At 37.5% G+C, this 24,000-nt stretch overlaps 1 protein-coding gene across 1 annotated transcript in view; it reads left to right on the top strand.

Moving 5' to 3' along the window:
* The window catches only part of LOC106867171 (solute carrier family 4 member 11), a 91,609-nt gene that overhangs the window by 40,433 nt on the left and 27,176 nt on the right, over positions 1-24,000 (top strand). The window contains exons 2-5 of the mRNA XM_089356124.1: positions 11,507-11,559; positions 14,802-15,009; positions 16,286-16,370; positions 21,403-21,526. Of these exons, the coding sequence (XP_089212250.1) occupies positions 11,507-11,559; positions 14,802-15,009; positions 16,286-16,370; positions 21,403-21,526 (470 nt within the window). The remainder of the gene's footprint in view (positions 1-11,506; positions 11,560-14,801; positions 15,010-16,285; positions 16,371-21,402; positions 21,527-24,000) is intronic.

The following is a 24,000-nucleotide window of genomic DNA, read 5'->3' as shown; positions in this document are numbered from 1 at the left end:
TGAACCGGTGTTTTCTCATATGTTAGTGTTGTCCTCTTGAACCAGTATTTATCTCTTGAGCCAGTGTTTTTCTCTTAAGCCACTACTTTCTTCTTCAACCAGTGTTTTCTCATAAATTAGTGCTGTCCTCTTGAACCAATATTCATCTCTTGAGCCAATGTTTTCCTCTTAAGTTAGTACTTTCTTCTTGAGCCAGTGTTTTCTCCATAAGTTAGAATTTTTCTCTTGAACTAGTATTTATCTCTTGAGCCAGTGTTTTCTCCATAAGTTAGAGTTTTTCTCTTGAACTAGTATTTATCTCTGGAGCCAGTGTTTTCTCCATAAGTTAGAGGTTTCTCTTGAACTAGTATTTATCTCTTGAGCCAGTGTTTTCTCATAAGTTAGTAATGCCCTCTTGAGCTAATGTTTATATTTCTTGAGCTATTGCTTTTCTCTTAAACCAATGGGTTTTTTTTTCTCTGAAGCTAATGATTATCTTATTATTTCTTGAGCCAGTGTTTATCTCTTGAGCCAGTATTTTTCACTTAGATCAATATTTTCCTCTTGAGTCAAAGTTTTTCTCTTGAACCAAATGCTTTCTTCCAGAAGACAAACAAAATTGTAAGAGAAAGAAGAACTGATTCCAGCTTCAGGATTGATTATTCATTGATTCTGAAAAGATGAAAGGTGGTGACGGCAGAGGCAATGACTATGACAGTGAAAACAACAATGATAACGATGATGACATAATCTCTTCATCTCTCTGCCTCAGACCTGATATTTCTCAATTTCCATTGTTCCTTTGATATCCACTCTATTATCACTCTGGATTGCAAAATCAATGCTCTCACACTGTTTGTTCTTTCTCTCCTTCACAATCATATCTATTCTCCTTGCTTCAATAGTTTGATCAGTCTCAATGCAGAAATTATTATTATTATTATTATTATTATTATTATATTTTATCATTATTGTTATTATTATTATTTTTTAATTTTATTCAATCAACTTCTCCTCGTTTATCTATGTCTATGTCACGTGTCACTGCCCCATCCAGCAGTTTAGACACGCAACACTTTCCTCGCCACATGAGCTGTTCCAAGTATTGCTGCCATCTGAATGCTTTCTAAGAAGTTTGATACGGCAGCTTTTGATGGCAGAATATTAACTCTTTCTAAGATGGTCCCAAGTGCCCCGATCACAATAGGTACCACACTCAATTTTGAGGCTGTATGGATTCTTTATGCTTCTTCATCATCATCATCATCATCATCACCATCACTACCACCACCATCATCATCATTGTCGTCATCATCATTAAAGCAGTGAGCTGGCAGAATCATTAACATGCAAGTAAAATGCTTGGCAACATTTTGTCTGGCTTTATGTTCTGAGTTCAAATTCAGCCAAGGTCAACTTAGCCTTTTATCCTTTCAAAGTCAATAAAATAAGTACCAGTTGAGCACTGGGGTCGATGTGATTGACCACTCCTTCAAAACTACTGACCTTGTGGCAAAGTTTGAAACCATTATTATTATTATTATTGTTCAGTAGTTTTATTTTTATAGCGTGCTTTCAGTTCACTACCGAGCACAGCTCTGTGTGCCTTGGGTATGTGCTGTGGTTTGCTGTGTATTATTATTATTGTTGTTGTTGTTGTTGTTGTTATTATTATCATCATCATCATCAAGGTGGTAAGCTGGCTGAATCGTTAGCAGACAAAATACTTAGCAGTATTTTGTTCATCTTCATGTTCTGAGTTCAAATTCCACCGAGGTCAACTTTGCTTTTCATCCTTTCAGGGTCGATAAAGTAAGTACCAGCTGAGTACTGGGGTTGATGTAATCAACTTACCACCTCCCCCAAGATTGCTGGCACTGTGCCAAAATTTGAAACCTTTTATTATTATTATTATTATTATTATTATTATTATTATTATTATTATTATTATTATTATTATCATCATCATCATCATTATTATTATTAATAAGGCAACAAGCTGGCAGAATCATAAGTGTGCTGGACAAAATGCTTAGCGGTATTTCGCCAGTCACTACGTTCTGAGTTCAAATACTGCCGAGGTTGACTTTGCCTTTATCCTTTCGGGGCCAATAAATTAAGCACCAGTGAAACACTGGGGTCGATGTAATCGACTAGTCCCCTCCCCACAAATTTCAGGCCTTGTGCCTCCAGTAGAAAGGATTATTATTATTATTAATTATTATTATTAATAATTATTATTATTATTATTATTATTATTATTATTATTATTATTATTATTATTATTATTATGTGTTTAGCTTTGATCTCTTACTTGTTTCAGTCACTGGATTTGGACTATGGTCATATTGAGACACTGCCTTGAAAGGTTTTTAAGAGAACAAATTGACCTCGGTACTCTTGCATTTTCATTGGAGTTTTTTTTTCAGGGGGGAGAGGGGGGGGGGGGGTATTCTGACACTTATTCTATTGATCTCTTATACCAAACTGCCAAGATACATCAATGTAAACAAACTAACACCTGTGTCTGGTACATATGCTATCGTTCTCTTTTTGCTGGACTAATAAGTTACAGAGATGTAAACAAACTAAAACCAATTGTCAAGCAGTGAGGGGAAAACACAAAGGCAAAGGAGAAGCACACACACACACACACGTGTATACACACACACACACACACACACACACACACACACACACGACATACTTCCATACAGTTTCTTATTTCTTTATTGCCCACAAGGGGCTAAACATAGAGGGGACAAACAAGGACAGACAAAGGGATTAAGTCGATTACATCGACCCCAGTGCGTAACAGGTACTTAATTTCTCGACCCCGAAAGGATGAAAGGCAAAGTCGACCTCGGCAGAATTTGAACTCAGAACGTAACGGCAGACGAAATAACACTAAGCATTTCGCCCGGCGTGCTAACCTTTCTGCTAGTTCACCGCCCTCAATACTTCCATACAGTTTCTATGTACCAAATTCACTGACAAGGCTTTGATGGGCTTAAGATTATAAAGTATATTCATATATAATAAAAGAATAATCTAAATAGTAAAGTTCCTGGCTTTGGGTAAAAAAAAATACAGGAGGATCAGTTAATTATGATTTTATTTGACATATTCCCCTCTCAGATTCACACAATTGTTGCAGCGACCCTTCAGTTCATGTAGTTTACCCAGATGGCATCTACAACACACCCTTGATTGACATAAATAAAATAGTGGTAATGGATGGATCATATCTGCCTTCATTTGTCTTCCCACAAACCAACTCAATGGATCCCAATAGTTTATCTACAGAGTTTGTTACCAAAAGATAAAATGGTATCAAATCTTTAACCCTTTAGTGTTCAGATTACTCTGTTAAATGTAATACTTTTTCACTCAAATTGTTTTGAATTAATCATGCATTATCTTATAGCTTTGAGGTTTCAATGATGTGATTGTTTATTTTTAGAATGTCAATGTAGGTCAGGTGTAAGAGGTTAGATATCTCCAGTTTGAATATAAAACATAGAGAATACCTGGGCCAGATATGGCCGGTTTAAACACTAAAGGGTTAACTGAATATATATGAGAGAGTGCTAAAAAAGTTCCTGGCTTTGGGTAAAAGAAAATACAGGAGGATCAGTTAATTATGATTTTATTCAACATATTCCCCTCTCAGATTCACACATTTATTACAGGGTCCTTCAGTTTTTCCTAAGCCTTTTAAAAGAACTCAGAAGGTTGGGCTTCCAACGAGGCCTTTCACAAAACCCTAAAAGCCAAAAGCCAAAACCCTTTTCAGCACCCCATTTAAGTGCTTTTTAAATATGGTGGGGAGGGGATTTGTTGTTTAAAACCATACATTAAAGGTATCCCTAATTCTAATCTTAGAGTATTACAATAGGCAACAATGTCTTATAATGCATTACTGTTCAGTTACAGCTGACCAGAACCATAACTCATTTAATTCTTATCTAAGATAAAATATATAACAAAGTACTTATCTATAATGTTATTGTAAAGTTATAGCTGACCAGAGCCAGTTTTATCTAAGGTAGAAGAGGCAACAGGAATTAATTATATTTTTTTCTTATACATTACTCCACTTCTGTTTACTTCTTTGATATTCTTATCTGGACTTATTTATACAAACAGTCAGTGAGACAAATATTGATCTTTGAATCAATTGCATCTTGTCTTCTCAAGAATTAACAAATTACCTTTTCACCTGGCAAGAAATTAATGTATGTCGACAGGAAAGTTGGTCAAAGTGATTATAAATCCTTTAACCAGGTGATATATAGGTGATATATCAATATTTATTGGTTACCTTTTATAGTTTCTACTGATAGACAATGAGTCTATGAGGCTGCTTTATCATGGTGGCTTGACCTACATGAAATAGCAGCTAAAAATCTTCCATAAATTACAGTATATTCATCATCATCGTTTAACGTTCGCTTCCCATGCTAGCATGGGTTGGACGATTTGACTGAGGACTGGTGAACCAGTTGGCTACACCAGGCTCCAATCTGATTTGGCAGAGTTTCTATAGCTGGATGCCCTTCCTAACACCAACCACTCCGAGAGTGTAGTGGGTGCTTTTACGTGTCACCCAGCATGAAGGCCAGTCAGGAGATACTGGCAGCGGCCACGCTCGAAATGGTGTATTTTACGTACCACCTGCACAGGAGCCAGTCCAGCGGTACTGGCAACGATCTCGTTCGAATGTTTTTTCACGTGCCACTGGTAACGATCACGCTCAAAGGGTGTTATTTACATGCCACTGGCATGAAAGCCAGACAGCTGGTGCTCTGGCAACGATCATGCTCGGATGGTGCTCTTAGTGATCTACTGGTACAGGTGCCATCACGATTTCGCTTTCGCTTGCCCCAACAGATCTTCGCAAGCCAAGTTTAGCATTCAATGAAGAGACATTGGCATGGGTGCCAGTCTACAAATTTAATTCAAAAGAAAAACTGGGGCTACTTCTCCATGGGGATTTGATTAGAAAATTTCATAAGACAAAATATTCAGAAACAGGGAGGAAGTTGAAAACGGTCTTTCAGACTCTTTTATCAGGAAAAGAAATAGGTTTCTTTGAACGTGGCATAAAAAGAAGTTACTCTGCTGTTGGAGAGCCAAATTTTCCTCAAATTACACGATATTGTCTTTAAAAATAGGAAAAATGTAAAGAGCCAAAGAAGGTGCCCCTCCATGGTGAATTGATCTGCATGAAATAAGAGCTAAATCTTTCTCCAATTCCACCATACTGTCTTTAAAAGTAATTAGAAATACATTTGATAATTTAGCCTCAGATCTACATCTAGAAAAAAAAGGACAGAATGGTTGTAACTGGAATGTTTTTATAATATGTCATCTCAGCCAAGGCTGATTTCAGGATAAACAACTAATACACACACACACACACACACACACACACACACAGAATGTGAAATTGTTACAACTGGGAATTGAAACAACTATGAATTCAACTCCTCACTGGAAAACTCTCTCTCCCTCTCTCCCTCTCTCTCTCTCTCTCTCTCTCTCTCTCTCTCTCTCTCTCATACACATACACACACTATTTTCTTTTCTGCTTCTCTCACTTTTTCTCTCTCTCTCTTTATTTCACTCACATTTTCCATCTTTCTCATTCCTCTCTCACTCTCACCCTCTCTCATTCTTTCTCTTGCTATCTCTTTTCTCTTTCTCTCTCTTTCTCACTCAGTTTCTTTGTATTCCTTTTTCACTCTCAGTTTCTTTTTGCTTCTCTCTCTCTCTCTCTCTCTCTCTCTCTCTCACACACACACACACACACACACACACACACACACACACACACACACTCCATTTCTCTTTCTCACATTCTCAGCTTGTTTCTCATTCTGTCTCTCATTCTCTCTCACTCTCTCTCTCTCTCTCACTTTCTCTTTGCTTCTCTCTCTCCCCCCTCCCCACTCAGCTACTACATTAAGCACCTATTACAGAAATTTAATACCCCACAATGACCTTAGCTCTACACACTGACCTTAATTAACACACTGAACTTAATTATCCCATTGTAATATTGATCTTTTTTCGGTGGTGACTATTGTAGAGCAAATAATAAACTCTCACCAAGTCAAGACTAGGATGCAGCCTCAATCCCTGCTTAACCCTTTAGCATCCAGATTACTCTGTCAAATGTAATGCTTATTTATTCACATTGTTTTGAATTAATCATGTATTACCTCATAACTTTGAGATTTCAATGATGATTGCTTATTTTTAGAATGACATTGTAGGGTAGGTGTGAGAGGCCAAATCTTTCCGGATTTGAACATAACCATGGGATTAATGATATACTGTTTCTAGACAGTTCCCGCCCATTTGACCTTGCCTCTGATATGATTGGTTGATTCATATTTCATAGTGGTGAAAAAGCCTGATTATTTTCTGAACACCAAAATATGTTCCAAATCCTAGCTTAATAATGATGAAGTTATTTTCCTAAATTCTTCATTTTCAAAATAAATTGAAATACAGGCGCAGGAGTGGTTGTGTGGTAAGTAGCTTGCTTACCAACCACATAGTTCTGTGTTAAGTCCCACTGCATGACACCTTGGGCAAGCGTTTTCTACTATAGCCTCAAGCTGACCAAAGCCTTGTGAGTGGATTTGGTAGACGGAAACTGAAAGAAGCCTGTCGTATGTGTGTGTGTGTGTGTGTGTGTGTGTTTGTGTTTGTCCCCAACTATCATTGCTTGACAACCGATGTTGGTGTGTTTACGTCCCCCATAACTTAGCGGTTCGGCAAAAGAGGCCGATAAAATAAGTACTAGGCTTACAAAGAATAAGTCCTGGGGTCGATTTGCTCGACTAAAGGTGGTACTCCAGCATGGCCACAGTCAAATGACTGAAACAAGTAAAGAAAAGAAAAAAAGGCCATTTATTTCAACAGAAAATTGGTAACAAAAAGATTAAAGTAATCCAAATTAAAACCTTCCACCAAAATTTCATGTGAATATATGTGTCCCAAACACTAGCTTAAAAATGACAAAATTATTTTACTAAACTCATTATTTTCAAAATTAATTGAAACAAAAGCAGTATATTTCAACAAAAATATACTAATGAAAGGATTAGCGTAATCCGAATTAAAACTTCCCATCAAAATTTCATGTTAATATAAGCTCCAAACACTGGCTTAAGAATGAAGTTATTTTACCAAATTCTTCATTACCTGTTAAGGTTATCTCTACAGATTTTCTATAGAAATTACAGCCATTTTTCATCTTCAATCTCATTGTTTTTTTTGTTTTTTTTTATATCAGGCTTCTCGGATACAAGATATAAGGAAATTAGTTTCTGGCTATAATTTCTATAGAGAATCTGTAGGATCAATCTGCAGAAGGATCATTACCGCCAAAGAAAGCAATTGCGGCACCCCAGCATTCAAGCGAGATCATTGCCAGTGCCGCTGGACTGGCTCCTGTGTAGATGGCACGTAAAAAACACCATTTGAGCATGGCCGTTGCCAGTTCCGCCTGACTGGCAACTGGCCCTCGTCCAGGTGGAAAAGTAGATGTTAACATCATCATCATCATCATCATCATGATCAAGTGTAAAAAATTCCTCACAATACTGTAACTAAATACTATACAAGTCTAGCAGTTTACCATTCCTTCCTTCTCAATCAATAGCCTTATTGCACAGAAATATAAAAAATTTCTTAGTAACTTTACATTTTTCTCTACTGACGTCAAATAAGAAACATTTATCTTAAATACCTCCTCAGAGATTTTAAAATACTCGATACCGTTCCAGAAGAAACCAGTGACCTGAAGTAGTTCTCATTAACCTTAACTAGTCCATAACAAAGTTAAATATCTCTTGTGTGTGACCTTAACTGTCTGTCCACACAGTTTTGTTTTTTTGGTCTAGAGTCTAGACTGTAGAAGTGTGTAGTATGGTAGAGTAGGAGGAGGATGGGAGGAAAGGAAGTGATGGTGGTGGTGGTGGTGGTGGTGGTGGTGGTGGTGATGGTGGTGAAGAAGAAGAAGAAGAAGAAAAGACAGGAAGAGAAAGAACAAAAGACAGGAAGGGGGAGGAGAAAGGGGGGGAGAAAGGAGGAGGAGGAAAGAAAAATGGGGAGAAGAAAGAAGAGGTGGAAAAAGAGTAGAAAGAGAAGGGGAAATGAGAAAGAAAGAAAGAAAGAAAGAAAGAAAGAAAGAAAGAAAGAAAGAAAGAAAGAAAGAAAGAAAGAAAGAAAGAAAGAAAGAAAGAAAGAAAGAAAGAAAGAAAGAAAGAAAGAAAGAAAGAAAGAAAGAAAGAAAGAAAGAAAGAAAAATGGGGAAAGGAAGAGAAATAATAGGTGGGGAAAAGAAGAAGAAGAAGAAGAAGAAGAAGAAGAAGATATCAACTAATGTCATTGGTGTGAAAACAATGAGATTAGGATAAGAAAGAAATGAAGAGAAAGAGAAAAACAAAAAGTAGGAGGGAGAAGTATGAGTGAATGAGAGAGAGAGAGAGAGAGAGAGAGAAAGAGGGGGAGCAGGAGATAATGGTGAAGATTATATACGGTGAGAAGATTAAATGGATAAAAAGATTTATAAAAAGTGTCTTGTACGTGAATGTATTATTTTTTTATCTTTGATTTGTTTCAATTACTGGATTGCGGCCACGCTGGGGCACCACCTTGAAAAGTCTAGTCGAATAAATCAAACCGAGTATTATTTTTTTAAAGTCTGGTAAAGATTTTAAAGTTTTTGAAGACTTAGAAAGTCTGGTACTAATTCTTAGCCGAATCGCTAAGTTACAGAGACGTAAACAAACAAACGCCGATTATCAAGCGGTGGGGGCGGACAAACACAATCACAGACATATATATACATACATACATACATACATACATAAATACACACTAGCTTAGCTAGAGTGTGTACTGCCCGGGGCGGCCCTTTCGTTTGCCGCCCCAGGATTCCACAAAAAACACATATTGCCTACAGGAGACCCTTTAAAAGTGTCACCCCTTTAAAATTGCCGCCCAGGGAAGATCGCCCCTACCACCCTCTCCCAGTTACGCTAGTGTACATACATACATACATACATACATACATACATACATACATACATACGTACATACATACATAGAACGGGCTTCCACGCAGTTCCCAATTACAAGGCATGGATCTTTTTTAAAACGGGGGCCACATTTTTCATTAATGTTTTACGTAGTGCTTTTGGTACCGAAAGACTTTTTATATGACACATTCTACCAGTGATCCAAGTTTCAAAGTGTTTCGTTAATGAAAAATGTGGCCCCCGTTTTAAAAAAGATCCCATTGGTCAGTTTGGGGCGGACGTAAAGAATGTAGACTGCACCCCCTTTATCTATTTAATTTTTTTTACAGAATCCCCCATTTTCGAGCACAGAGATTCCGATTCTGCAAAAACAAAAAACAAAAAAAAAACGGCATTTTAATATATGAAGGTCATCTCCGTATTTTTCTACGTATTTCGCAAAAAAAAAATTACTGAAAAAAGCTAAAATTTAAGAATTTGGTGGTGGGGGGCGAAAATTAAAACTTTAAAATGCGTTTTTTTTTTGGGGGGGGTCAGAATCAGAATCACGGTACTCGAAAATGGTGGATTCTGTAAAAAAAATAATAAAAAAAGCTCAAAGGAGGTACGATCCGAATTTTTTACGTCCTTCCTGTTTGGAGCTATAGTAGAGGTGGTGTACAATGAGTGGGACTGAACCCGAATCCACGTGGTTAAAAAGCAAGGTGTGTTTACAGAAGCAATGGTTAAGTTTGCTTCCCAGTCGTGAAGTTTTGTGTTCGATCCCAATGAACGGCACCTTGCTTTAGAATGTGCGAAAAGATCCTGTGTGGTGTTATAAAATGACGAAAAATACCGCAAAACAAAATAAAATTCATTTTAATTGTAACAGATATTCCAACGGGATGATGAACGAATAGGGGTGGGTGAGAGGATGGAAATGTGGATTTTAAAAAAAAAGCAGACTCTGTTTCACTTTTAAAAATGTGAATCACACTTATATCAGAAGGTGTTGTAACATAAAATGACGGAAAATTCTGAAAGGAAAAGAACTCCAAAAAGTGGGAGACATCGTTAATATCGGAGGGAAGGTCGGTCACTGTCTCTAACTGTTGTAAGAGTAGACAACTCTTGCAACGAAGCTGCAAATATCTAATCATAATGCAATAACGTTGTGTGTGTGTGTGTGTCTGTGTGTGTGTGTGTGTGTGTGTGTGTGTGTGTCTGAACCTCTGTCTCTCTGTGTGCGCGTGATTGTTTGTGTGCACGCGCGTGATTGTGTGTGCGTGCACGCGTGCGTGTCTGAATCTGTCTGTGTGTGCGCGTGCATGTGCGTGTGTGTGTGTGAATGCGCATGTGTGTGTGTGTTTGCATCTTTGATCTGTCCATGTGTGAATAAGCTTCGCTGTATCGGAAGCAAAATTAGTCTAAGGGAGACAATTATGGGATTGGTTTTGAAATGTCATAGAACATGCACGCGCACATACGTACACAACCACACACACACACATACGCGCACACACGCATGCATATGCACGCACGCACTTATAGTTCTTGTACTTGGCTTGTAACATAATTGATATGAACTCGCTCTCTCTCCCTTTTTTTTCTTACTCTAAATCTTTTCTGTCGAAGAGCGTATCAAAACCTCAAAGACTTTTCCATTCTTCCCGTGCGGTAAACAAATACACCTGCTTGTTGTTCCCTCACTTGTCTTCGTCTTTGGTTTTCTATAAAGTCGAACTATACACACACACTTGTGTGTATATATGTGTGTGTATATATATATATATATATATATATATATATATATATATATATATATATGTATATATATATATATATATATGTATGTATATACATGTATATATATGTATACATATATCAGGCACATGCTGTCAGTAGGCAGTTACGTTTATGTAGTAAAACACACAAAAATAAGTGAAACACAGGTGCATGACTGAGTTGTAGGCTGATTTACTTCTGCCTTTATAACACATAAAGAAAACGTTGTTGTAGGAGTGTACGCAGTTCTATGCATAGCTTTAATATTGAGATTGAAAGGCAGGCGCAAATTATGCCTACCTAATCTACAAAACAATAAAATATTTTGCATTTTATGCATAGTAATCAGAGTAACCTTCATAATTATATTGAATTAGGTGCATATTTTGCCATAAAAGGAAAATGTTACTATCGATCTATTTTATTCAGGGTAGGCACTGCCTACCTTGTCTACCCATGCAGCACATTTCTGATATATATATATATATATATATATATATATATATATATAATACCAATAATAATTTATTGGTGTCGAAGGTTGTTGGCCTTTCCCATATCAAAGTCCAATAAGCTGAAAAACAATTTTTATAGCTTACAGTTAGCAACATGAGTTGCTATGAATGTGAATAAAAATATATACATGCATGATATATATGCATGAAATGCATGTATTTATTTTTGCATTTTTTTTTTTTTTTTAGTTTCAGAGGAATCTGTTATGGATGATGAAGAACTTTTGTACCGAGTTTATGAGGTAAGTCACAGAACTTGTCCAAAATTCTTTCTCTTCAGCATGCATGCATGCATGCACATGCTCCCACACACACACATACATGCACACTCACACACACACACACAAGCACACACACATGCACAAAAACACACAAACACATACACACACAAACACACAAACACACAAATGCACACACCCTCACACATGCACAACCACACACACACACAAACACTCATACACACACTCAACGCACTCACAAACACAAACACACACACACATACACACTTACACCTGTGTGTGCGTGTGCACACACACATGCGACCCTTGATCCCCCACCAAAAAACAATGTTTGTGATACTACACATTGTATGACAGTCATTAATAGACAACATATACTCAACACAAATACATGCTAAGCAGATGTTAGGCAACCACTACAAGGTCTGGTCCTTGTAGCAATATGGCAGCTTGTGTACCTCAATGACCCTGGGAGCTATTCCAGTTGAGTGCAAGCTTCTGGTAAGGCTTCCCATGCTGGATAGGTCTATGTAGGGCCAAAATCCCTACCTAGAATATAGCTAAGTTACAGAAGCATTGCTGACAATCTAAAATCGGCAAAACCTGGGAAAAGAGAAGGCAGCCCAGGGTCAAGAATGGAAGAGAAACATCAGCGGTGGCCTATGCTCCATAACAAGCTCTGAGTTCAAATTCCATCAAGGTTAACCTTGCTATTTAACCTTTTGAGGTCGATAAATAAAGTAGCAGTCTTGAACTGGTATTAATTCTTCTCAGAATCACCAGGAAAAAAGTGAAGCAAATTCAAGGGCTCTTAATTAAAAGGCTAGGTAGAACTCTATTGCCATCAGCAGAAGCAGGGATAACGGTCCCATGTACTCTTTATTCCCTTCTTCTTTCTTTGGGCCCTGATGGAATCATAAAAACACCATTGTGACACACGGCATGTCTTCAGTGCTTTAGCCCTAACAGATCCTATCCCCATCCAAGTGGTATAGCTAGACTGTGTGTCACTCAAGACAGCCCTTGAATTTTCTCCACTTTTTCCCTGGTGATTCCGAGAAGAATTCATACCAGTTCAAGACTGCTACTTTATTTATCGACCTCAAAAGGTTAAATAGCAAGGTTAACCTTGATGGAATTTGAACTCAGAGCTTAAGAGAGCAAGAATGATTACAGCGTAGAAATCCATCCAGCATCTTAACAACGCTGACACACCTATTTAGATAATCATAAATATATGAAGTTTATAATTTTTGTGGATTATTATAGGATTTATGCTGATTATGTATTTATAATTATATATTTATGTTGCATTTTTAATATTGCTTTGTATCTTAAAAAATATATCTTTCATAATAATATTGTTAAGTTTCATGATACAAAAAAGAAAATAGGACACAAAAACATGAGTTCATATATATGTATATATGTGTGCATGTGTGTGTGTATAAATATATATATATATATATATATATACACACACACACATACATACATATATATTTATTGTTTTATATATATTTTTTTCATTTTTTCCTTTTTAATTGTGTGAATGTGTACGTGTGTGAGTATATGCATATGTATGTATATATTAAATGTGTATTGTGTGCATGTGTATATATGTGTATGCGTGTATGTATGAATGTGAGTGTAGGACTGTGTCCGGTGCATAAGTGCAACTTTTATGCACACGTCCCCTTCTTTTATATGGATATGCATATGCTTGTATATCTGCAGTTGTAGGTGTGTGATAGGAGGATGTATAAGTATATATATATATGTGTGTGTGTGTGTGTACATATGTACATATATGTATATACGTATATGCAGGAGTGTGAATGTATGCCTGTATATATATATATATATATGTATATTTATATGTCTAAAGGTCTAAATATATATGAGTGCGAGCATACACCTATGTCTATATGAGGATGAAGTTGCATGAACATATACATAAATATATATATAATTATAAAATCTGGTAATTAGTCATATATTAATTAATATCGAATAATTATCAGGAGGCCTATTTCTAGCGCATTAACTGTCCACGTTAGTGGTCGACGTTATTTTTTAAAATGTACCTTAATCCCCTGAGATTGCAGATAATATTTCTGAATCTCTTTGATTCTTTAGATGTGCTGGCCTCCTGATAATTATTCGATATTAATTAATATATGACTAATTACCAGATTTTATAATAATATTTTACCCATTACTCATGTTCTCATACTGAATATATAAGACTCAGTAAATATTTTCTGCGGATATATTCCTGGAATTAGCATGCCAAAACGAAGACTTTTGAATTTTAACATTAAGCTGTAATTAGCAGAACCATATGCACACGCACCCATGGCGGTGGGCAACTCTGTATACGATTCTGATGATTACGGTTACATTACTAATCAGGCTGATGAGGAATAGACAAATGGTAAGAATTTGTTAAATCCGAAACTAGTTCCTGTTTAATAATGCTTTTTTAGGTGATTTTAAATGTCTTGCCCGCTCACGTTTTTGGTATGCTGCTATATTTCATGTTGAGAACAATTTAGGTCTTAATAGACACAAGATGTGATCTATTTCTAGCGCATTAACTGTCCACGTTAGTGGTCAACGTTATTTTTTAAAATGTACATATATATATATATATATATATATACATGTGTGCATATGTGTGTGGATATGTGTATATGTATGAGTACATACATGCATATATATGTTTGTGTGTGTATGTGAATGTACATATACATATTTTTGTGAGTGTACGTATGTAGACGTTATGAACGTACAAGATTTTATGTCTATGTCTTGCAAGAATATGGTTGTGTGTATTTTTTATCTTTCATATTTTTCCCAACCTTTTTAGATTAACTTCCCTTTTATTCAATGGTTTTCATAGCGTCCATTACCATTTAATAGCCAACAAGAATGCATAGGCTAAGAGAAAAACTCTAACAGACCTATCAGAATGAAATCCCCACTTATGTTTTTCATCAAATTCTACTAAGATTCTTGTAGGTTCTGCATCAAGTCTCAACTCCAGCTCACCTGACCATGTCTCTCCATTGGATCTAAACGGCTCAGGACAGTCACATACAGATGATACTTCCCCAGTTCTCTCCACTTACAACTGAGTCGCAGCTTTGGGCCCAACTGATGCAAGCTTCTTGAGACCCCCAACAGATGAGAAAGGATAACTTAACAGGGTTTGACATATCAATATCAATCTTCTATTGCAGAGGCTGCCCTTGAAAGACTTTTCCCAAGAGATCCGTGCACACCGTGATGTGGATAACTATTTATGTAACACGTTGCTGTTGTTAGATATTGAGGAGAGCAATATGGAAGATATTGTTCAATTGATGATTGATAAAGTTTTGGAAACACAAACGAAGCAAAATCTCAATATGGCTGACCTCATGAAAACCATATTTGCAATGCACAGAGGTGAGTTATTTTAAAAGCTATAATATTAGTTATTCATTTTAAGTGTGTTTTTCCTTGTTAGCATGGGCTAAATGGTCGCCATATGATTCAGTCCTTGTTGCAGTTGATGGCTTGTGTTCCTCTATGACCCTGAGAGCTTTGCCTGCAGAGTGCTAGTTGCTGGTAGGCCCTTCCATGCAGGACAGATCAAAGCATAGAGGTCAGACTAATACCTCCTCCTCCTCCTCCTCCTCCTCCTCATCGTCGTCGTCGTCGTCGTCACTATCATCATTCAGCATCTGCTTTCCATGCTGGTGGAGTTAAACAACAGTAACATTCATCCCATCCAGGACTGTCACATTATGTTGGCAAATAGTCTTTACTTTAAAAAACTGTTACCGAATATTTCTCTTTGAGAGATTTAGAAATAATAATGTTTCTATTTATGGGTTAAATCATTTGACTGAAACGGGTCAGCTAGAGAGTTGCACCAGGTTCCAATCCGATTTGGCATGGTTTCTATGACTGGATGCCCTTTCTAATGCCAACCACTCCAAGAGTGTAATGGGTGCTTTTTATGTGCCACTAGCATGGGTGCCAGTTACGTGACATTGGCAATGACCACAACTACGATTTCACTTGGCTTGACAGGTCTTCTCAAGCACAGCATATCACCAAAGGTCTCAGTAACTTATCATTGCCTCCATGAGGTCTTCCAAAATATAAAAACAGATTTTTGTAGTGCCAACACCCCTACCTAGAAAAACCAAGCAAAGTTACAGTAGAACCAATGATAATTGAAAGTCAATAAGACTCGAGAGAGGAAGACCTTTTCTTAGGGAAACATGACACATTAGAGAAAAAATCTGAAAGGCAGAAGACCAGATCCTAATGTGGAAGTGGGGATGGATAGGCAACACCTTAGATAAAACAACATCCTCCATTATATGTCAGGCCCAGACTTGGAACACACAAGGGAGGCAAAAGAGAGAACCCTCTAAAAGGAGCTGGGGGTAAGTTAATGAGGCAAAGCTGAAAAAAGCATGGATACAACAGGAAAAAATCAGAAAGGACATCCTAAAATCAAGATCATTGGATAAAATTAGACATAGGCCTATGTACCATAGGAAACAAAGGTTTTAGGTATATAAGTAATAGTTTCAAGAAAAATTCTTGCTAAGAACCCACAACCCTCAAATTTCTTCCTTCCTTGTTTTTTTCCTTCTTTTCTCCCAACTTTTCTTCTGTTTTTTTGTTGTTGTTTTCTTTCTATTTTGTTTTTCTTTCTTTCTTGCAGTGGACCTCCTCAGTAGAACCATTCAAGGAGTGAAGTTTTCTCAGCTGAACACACTTCAATATGACCATACTTGGCTCTGTATGTTGTGAGTAGTATTATAATGAGGTTGCATCATTAAATATTGAATATACGATGTACTGCTTGCTTTCTTTTTTTTCCCACAGAACCAGCAGCAAATATTATGGTCTTCTAGCCTTGGAAGTCACAAAACAATCATCATTAGTGCCATGGAAAATAAGCACCCAGTACACTCAGTAAACTGGTTGGTGTTAGGAAGGGCATCTAGCAGTAGAAAGCATGCCAAAGCAGACACTGGAATATGATGCAAACCTCCAACTTGTCAGATTTTCTCAAATCATCCAACTCATAAAAACATAGAAAAGCAGACACAAAATGGTGGTGGTGGTGGTGGCAGTGGCAGCCATTGTGGTGGTGATGGAGAGCTGGTGATATTTCTGTTGTAGTTGTTATTGTCACTCTTCAGGAGTTCAAATCCTCTTGTCATAATATCAAGTGAGGTGGAGTAAAATAAGTGCTAGCACACTTCAAGTGGCAAGCAAGAAATGTTTAATTACTCAGACTCTATCCAATGCTTAAATCCTTCACTGTCTGCAAAAAAATTAAGATTTCAATGTGAGGCATCTATTGTAAAGACAGACAAGGCAGGAATTTGTGGAAACAGATGTGACTACCACTGATTAGAAATTTTAAGAATTTTGTAAATAAAAAAAACTTATGTTGTATCTTGAGGGTGGGGTCATTATGCCAATAAAATTTAAATAAACACATACACTGATTAAATACCACTTCATTATTTTACCAACTAACAATTCAATGGTTTGTTTAATGTGTTGATTGAACAATCAATTGATCATTAGTTTTCTTTGTCAGAGTCCTTTCATTGCTTTTCTCAACCTCATCAATGACATGCTCTCACTCTTCCAGTTATCCTTGGTATCTTTTTCCTTATTCCTTAATTTCAAATTCGAATTCCTAATCCCACCAAATATTATGAAGAAATGTTTATTTCCCTTGTACTAACAGTTCATTAAGCAACACTTTATATTTAACTGCTCATATATATATATATATATATATATATACTTACTTGGAAATGGATGAATCGCATTCAATTAAATAATAAATAATGTATAATATATATATATATATATACACACACACATGCATATATGGGTACAGGACGTCACCAACAGTGCAAATAACATGAAATACGTAAGCAAATGAGTTAAATACGTAAACAATGAGAAAAAAAAATGTAAAAAAGGACAGGTAAACACAGTAGACAGACAGCCAACAACTGATGATGGGTCCTTTCTCTGTGTTTACTTATCCTGTTTTCCATTTTTTTCTCATTGTTTACGTATTTCATGTTATTTGCCCCATTGGTGACGTCCTGTACCCATATATGCATATGTGTGTGTGTATATATATATATAGCTATATATATATATAGCTATATATATATCATCATCATCATCATCATCGTTTAACGTCCGCTTTCCATGCTAGCATGGGTTGGACGATTTGACTGAGGACTGGTGAAACCGGATGGCAACACCAGGCTCCAGTCTGATTTGGCAGAGTTTCTACAGCTGGATGCCCTTCCTAACGCCAACCACTCAGAGAGTGTAGTGGGTGCTTTTACGTGTCACCCGCACGAAAACGGCCACGCTCGAAATGGTGTCTTTTATGTGCCACCCGCACAAGCCAGTCCAGGGGCACTGGCAACGATCTCGCTCGAAAATCCTACAGGAGCCAGTCAGGCGGTACTGGCAACGGCCACGCTCAAAATGGTGCATCTCATGTGCCACCCGCACAAGAACCAGTCCAGGGGCACTGGCAACGATCTTACTTGGCTTGCCGGGTCTTCTCACGCACAGCCCATTTCCAAAGGTCTCGGTCCGTAGTCATCGCCTCGGTGAGGCCCAATGTACGAAGGTCTTGCCTCACCACCTCAGCCCAGGTCTTCCTGGGCCTACCTCTTCCACGGGTTCCCTCAACTGTTAGGGTGTGGCACTTTTTCACGCAGCTATCCTCCTCCATTCTCACCACATGTCCATACCAGCGCAATCGTCTCTCTTGCACGCCACAACTGATGCTTCTAATGTTCAGCTTTTCTCTCAAGATACTTACACTCTGACGGGTATTCACATTGACATTACACATCCAACGGAGCATACTGGCTTCATTCCTTGCGAGCTTACGTATGTCCTCAGCAGTTACAGCCCATGTTTCACTGCCATGTAGCATGGTTGTTCGTACGCATGCGTCATGGTGCATTTAAAATATCCAACTTTGTTTCCTGCCAAAACTAATGCTGCATGAGCAAAATTCTTTGGGCTGGCCATGTAACATCTTAGCTCGTAAGTTACCTCATCATTTCACATTTGTTTTGCTTTTATATGTTGATTCCCTGAAGATGAATATATGTGGAATTCCAGCAACTCTTACTTCTTTGTAGAAGAGCTCTCATATATTTTGAAACATGTGTAGGAATTAAAGGAACTTTTATTTATATGCGTTTTGCTCCATTTATTGTTATTATTCATATCTTCTCAAAATGTATCACTTTAACTTGGTATCTCTACCTATAAAACGGCTGTGATATCTTGGTTTTTTAGTGTAATTTTGCTACCTCTGGTAACTATTAACATATTTACATTGTCAAAGGTTTTTTTTAAAACTGAGATAATATTAATATATACATAAACTAATATATATATATATATATATATATATATATATAGGTACATACATATACATGTGCATATATGTATACATATATACATATACACACACACATACACACATACATAATCTTTTATATTTAATCACCAACCAAAATACAGTTGCCCTACTTTTTTTTGGACGCATGCGTACGAACAGCCATGCTACATGGCAGTGAAACATGGGCTGTAACTGCTGAGGACATACGTAAGCTCGCAAGGAATGAAGCCGGTATGCTCCGTTGGATGTGTAATGTCAATGTGAATACCCGTCAGAGTGTAAGTATCTTGAGAGAAAAGCTGAACATTAGAAGCATCAGTTGTGGTGTGCAAGAGAGACGATTGCGCTGGTATGGACATGTGGTGAGAATGGATGAGGATAGCTGCGTGAAAAAGTGCCACACCCTAACAGTTGAGGGAACCCGTGGAAGAGGTAGGCCCAGGAAGACCTGGGCTGAGGTGGTGAGGCAAGACCTTCGTACATTGGGCCTCACCGAGGCGATGACTACTGACCGAGACCTTTGGAAATGTGCTGTGCGTGAGAAGACCCGGCAAGCCAAGTAAGATCGTTGCCAGTGCCCCTGGACTGGCTCTTGTGCGGGTGGCACATGAGATGCACCATTTTGAGCATGGCCGTTGCCAGTACCGCCTGACTGGCTCCCGTAGGATTTTCGAGTGAGATCGTTGCCAGTGCCCCTGGACTGGCTTGTGTGGGTGGCACATAAAAGACACCATTTCGAGCGTGGCCGTTTTCGTGCGGGTGACACGTAAAAGCACCCACTACACTCTCTGAGTGGTTGGCGTTAGGAAGGGCATCCAGCTGTAGAAACTCTGCCAAATTAGATTGGAGCCTGGTGTTGCCATCCGGTTTCACCAGTCCTCAGTCAAATCGTCCAACCCATGCTAGCATGGAAAGCGGACGTTAAACGATGATGATGATGATGATGATGATGTGTCTGTGCACTATCTATCTGTGTGTGTGTGTGTGTTTCTTTTTAAGTGTGTGAGACAAAGAGAGTGAAAGGCTATGAAAGAGATAGAGGGACAGAGAGGTAGAAAGAAAAAGAGAGAGAGAAAAAGAGAGAGGGGGAGAGGGGTGAACCCATCAGAATATAAGTAAATAAGTCCATATACAGTAAACTTCTGTTATCAGATTTACTTGGAATGTATGACTTACTTCCCTTAGCGTTTATTGTTTATCTTAAGCCAAAGAAAAGTCAGTAACTCGCCAACACACTGATTGTTTATTACGTTCAACTATTTCTTTTCTTTTTTTTATGCTTCACAATTATGTTTATCACAAATATTTTCTATTGCAAAATACACCCAAAAAGAATTTGTCGTCTTTTCTCGTCTTGAATTGATGCAATATATGATATCTGCTATTTAAAATACCAACCAATTAAAGAGATCCCTAAGTCAGCAAGAAGACCCCCCCCCTCCCCACCACAACCAGGAGCATAGCTAGGGTGGGGAAAGCAGGGCACATGCCACTTTGAGTGGGGTGCACAATTTTGGCCAAGATCATTTTCTAATTAATCTATTAAAAAAAATTCTTTAACCTTTTCAGGCATGGTTTGTTTTGCGTATCGCCATGCAATTTTTTAAAACCAGTTATTCATTTTTTTCTATGCGAATTTCCACTTTTTGGTTGGGGAATCGGGGGTGGGGGCTAATTTTGATGCTTGTCCTGGGCACCATGTGTTCATGTACGTTTGTCCCCATCCAACAGCTGTGTGTGTGTGTGTGTGTGTGTGGGTGTGTGTGTGTGTGTGTGTGCATGTGGACATGTGTGTGTGTGTGCACGTGCCCATGTGTGTGTGTGTCTTCATGTATGTTTGTCCCCATCTAACAGCTGTGTGTGTGTGTGTGTGTGTGTGTGTGTGTATGTTTGTGCGTTTCTTCATGTTTGTTTGTTTCTTCATGTTTGTTTGTCCCTATCCAACAGCTGTGCGTGTGTGTGTGTGTGCATGTGTGTGTGTGTGTGCATGTGTGTGTGTGTGTGCATGTGTGTGTGTGTGCGTGTGTGCATGTGTGCGTGCGTGCATGTGTGTGTGTGTGTGTGTGTCTTCATGTATGTTTGTCCCCATCCAACAGCTGGTGTTGATTTCTTTACATTCTTATAATTTAGCAATTCAGAGAAAATGACAAACAAACTAAGCACTAGACTTAGAAAAACTAAATACCAGAGTCAATTTATTCAACTAAATACTTCAAGATAGTGCCCCAGCATGGCCTTAGTCCAATGACCGAAACAAGTAAAAATAAAATAAAAGATATTCTAAATCCCATCACAAGCAGACTAAATGCTATTTTCCTCTCCTTTCTCCAAGACATTCCATTGATATTGTCTTTTTTGCCTTAATTTAGATGTGAGTGGCCGACGGTGATAAAAAGACATACAGTGATAGTCAGACTTCTTCATCCAGTCAATATGGGCTGCACCAGTCAAGAAGTTGTCTTTGTGATTTTGGTTGTGGCTTCCAACAGAGAGGTGGGTACATGTATTTTGTCACTAATGAAACGTTCTAATTTCTTAACACTTGATTTATTAATATCTGAAAATAATGATAATCCTTTCTGCAATAGGTACAAGGCCTGGAATTTTGGGGAGGGGGGGGAGCTAGTTGAGTTGATTACATCAACCCCAGTATGCAACTGGTACCTATTTAATCAGAAGTAAGAAAAGGCAAAGTCAACCTCAGCAGAATTTGAACTCAGAATGTAAAGACAGACCATTTTGCCCAGCATGCTAATGATTTTAGTAGCTAGCCACCTTTGATAATAATAATAATAATAATAATAATAATAATAATAATAATAATAATAATAATAATAATAATAATAATGATAATGATAATAATGATGATCCTTTCTACTATAGGCACAAGGCCTGGAATTTGTGGGGAGGGGCTAGTCAATTACATTGACCTCGGTGCTTCACTAGTACTTAATTTATCCATCCTGAAAGGATGAAAGGCAAAGTTGACTCCAGCGGAATTTGAACTCAGAACATAAAGATGGACTAAATGCTGCTTAGCATTTTGTCTAGAGTGTTAACGATGCTGCCAGCTTACCACCTTAATTAAAATAATAATAATAATATTAACAAGAGCACTCAGAGAGCACAAACCTCCGCCAAGGTAACACCAACGTCTTCTCAATGATTAGCCAGAGATGAGTTTTAAAATGAGAATATCTGAAATAAACTTGACTGCTCTCACAAACGAGAATACTAAAAATGAACCCGACCGCTCTCAAAAATTAAGTAAAAAAACAAGAAAAATAATCCAGAATCCTTGTCCAGTACCAAATTAGTCCTCAAATCTATCAGTTTGTGCCAGTCACGAGGCCAAACATCTATCGAAGTTTCATCTGAATCCATCCACCAGTTCTTGAGATATCTTGTCCATGGACAAACAAACAAACAAACAAACAAACACAACTGAAAACAATACCTCCGCCTTTGCTAAGACAGAAGTAATAATAATAATACGAGAGTCAGACATAAAGGTTGTCCCTATTGTCATCGGAGCATTGGGTTCAATACCACCCAATCTGAAAAAACATCTGGAAATTTTAGAAATACCCTACAATCTAGGCATATTGCAAAAATCAGCATTACTTGGAACTGCACACACATTGTGTAAAGTACTGTCTGTCTGAGATCCTTGTTGTAACTTTACAAACAGTACAAACCCCCGGTAGACACAATATCTTGCGAAGTTAATGTGCAAGTGGCTGAGGACTCCACAGACACGTGTACTCTTAACGTAGTTCTCAGGGAGATTCAGCATGAGACAGAATATGACAAGGCTGGCCCCTTTTGAATTACAGATGCAACTCATTTTTGCTGGCTGAATGGACTGGAACATCATGAAGTAAAGTGTCTTGCTCAAGGACACAACACACCACTGGGAGTCAAATTCATGACTTTATGATCATGAGTCGAATATCCCAACTTATAATATAGAGATCATCATCATCATCGCCGTCGTTGTCATCATCATCATCATTATTATTGATCGAGAGAGCTGTGCATGCCATCAAAATCATTTTGCTCGGCTTGTTGGGTCTTTTTCTCAAGCATGACATAAACCCAAATGTAGATTTTTAAAAGCAAAAATAAGTATTGGCCACAGTCTTATGACTGAAACAAGTAAAAGACAGAAGATAAAGGATCAGTTGAAAACCGGTCATAAACATTGCCTTACATGCAATATTACTGTCTTCAATTTACACGGCTGTAAACTTGAAACATTCAGTAGGTGATTGATGGAAAGGATATTAAGCAATAAGATAATATTAGAAAAAAATAGTTCAGAAAAAAAGATATAGAAATTTCCAGAACAATTCAATCAATTGGTAGCTTGAATAAACTATTAAATTAAAAAGTAAGTAAATAAAGAAAATCTCTAAACCGTCTTTCAGTAATGGTCTCCATAAAAAACACAAAATAAAATGGCTGCTCTTGTTAAAATTCTAAACTATTGCTTGATAAAAGTAAAGACACTGGCATAAGGTTGGTTACAGCTGTTAGCAAAAAAAAATGTGTGCGTATATATACATGTATATATATATATATATATATATATATATATATATATATATATATATATATATATATATATATATATATGTATATGCATATATTTCATATATATGTGTATGTATGCATGTATATATATATATATATATATATATATATATATATATATATATATATACATTGTCAATGTGAATACCCGTCAGAGTGTAAGTATCTTGAGAGAAAAGCTGAACATTAGAAGCATCAGTTGTGGTGTGCAAGAGAGACGATTGCGATGGTATGGACATGTGGTGAGAATGGATGAGGATAGCTGCGTGAAAAAGTGCCACACCCTAACAGTTGAGGGAACCCGTGGAAGAGGTAGGCCCAGGAAGACCTGGGCTGAGGTGGTGAGGCAAGACCTTCGTACATTGGGCCTC

The sequence above is a fragment of the Octopus bimaculoides genome, chromosome 8, assembly GCF_046866305.1.
Source record: "Octopus bimaculoides isolate indiv1 chromosome 8, ASM4686630v1, whole genome shotgun sequence".
NCBI classification, from domain to species: Eukaryota; Metazoa; Mollusca; class Cephalopoda; order Octopoda; family Octopodidae; genus Octopus; species Octopus bimaculoides.
The sequence above is the reverse complement of the archived record's forward strand: the minus strand, read 5'-3'. Positions and strand labels throughout refer to the sequence as shown.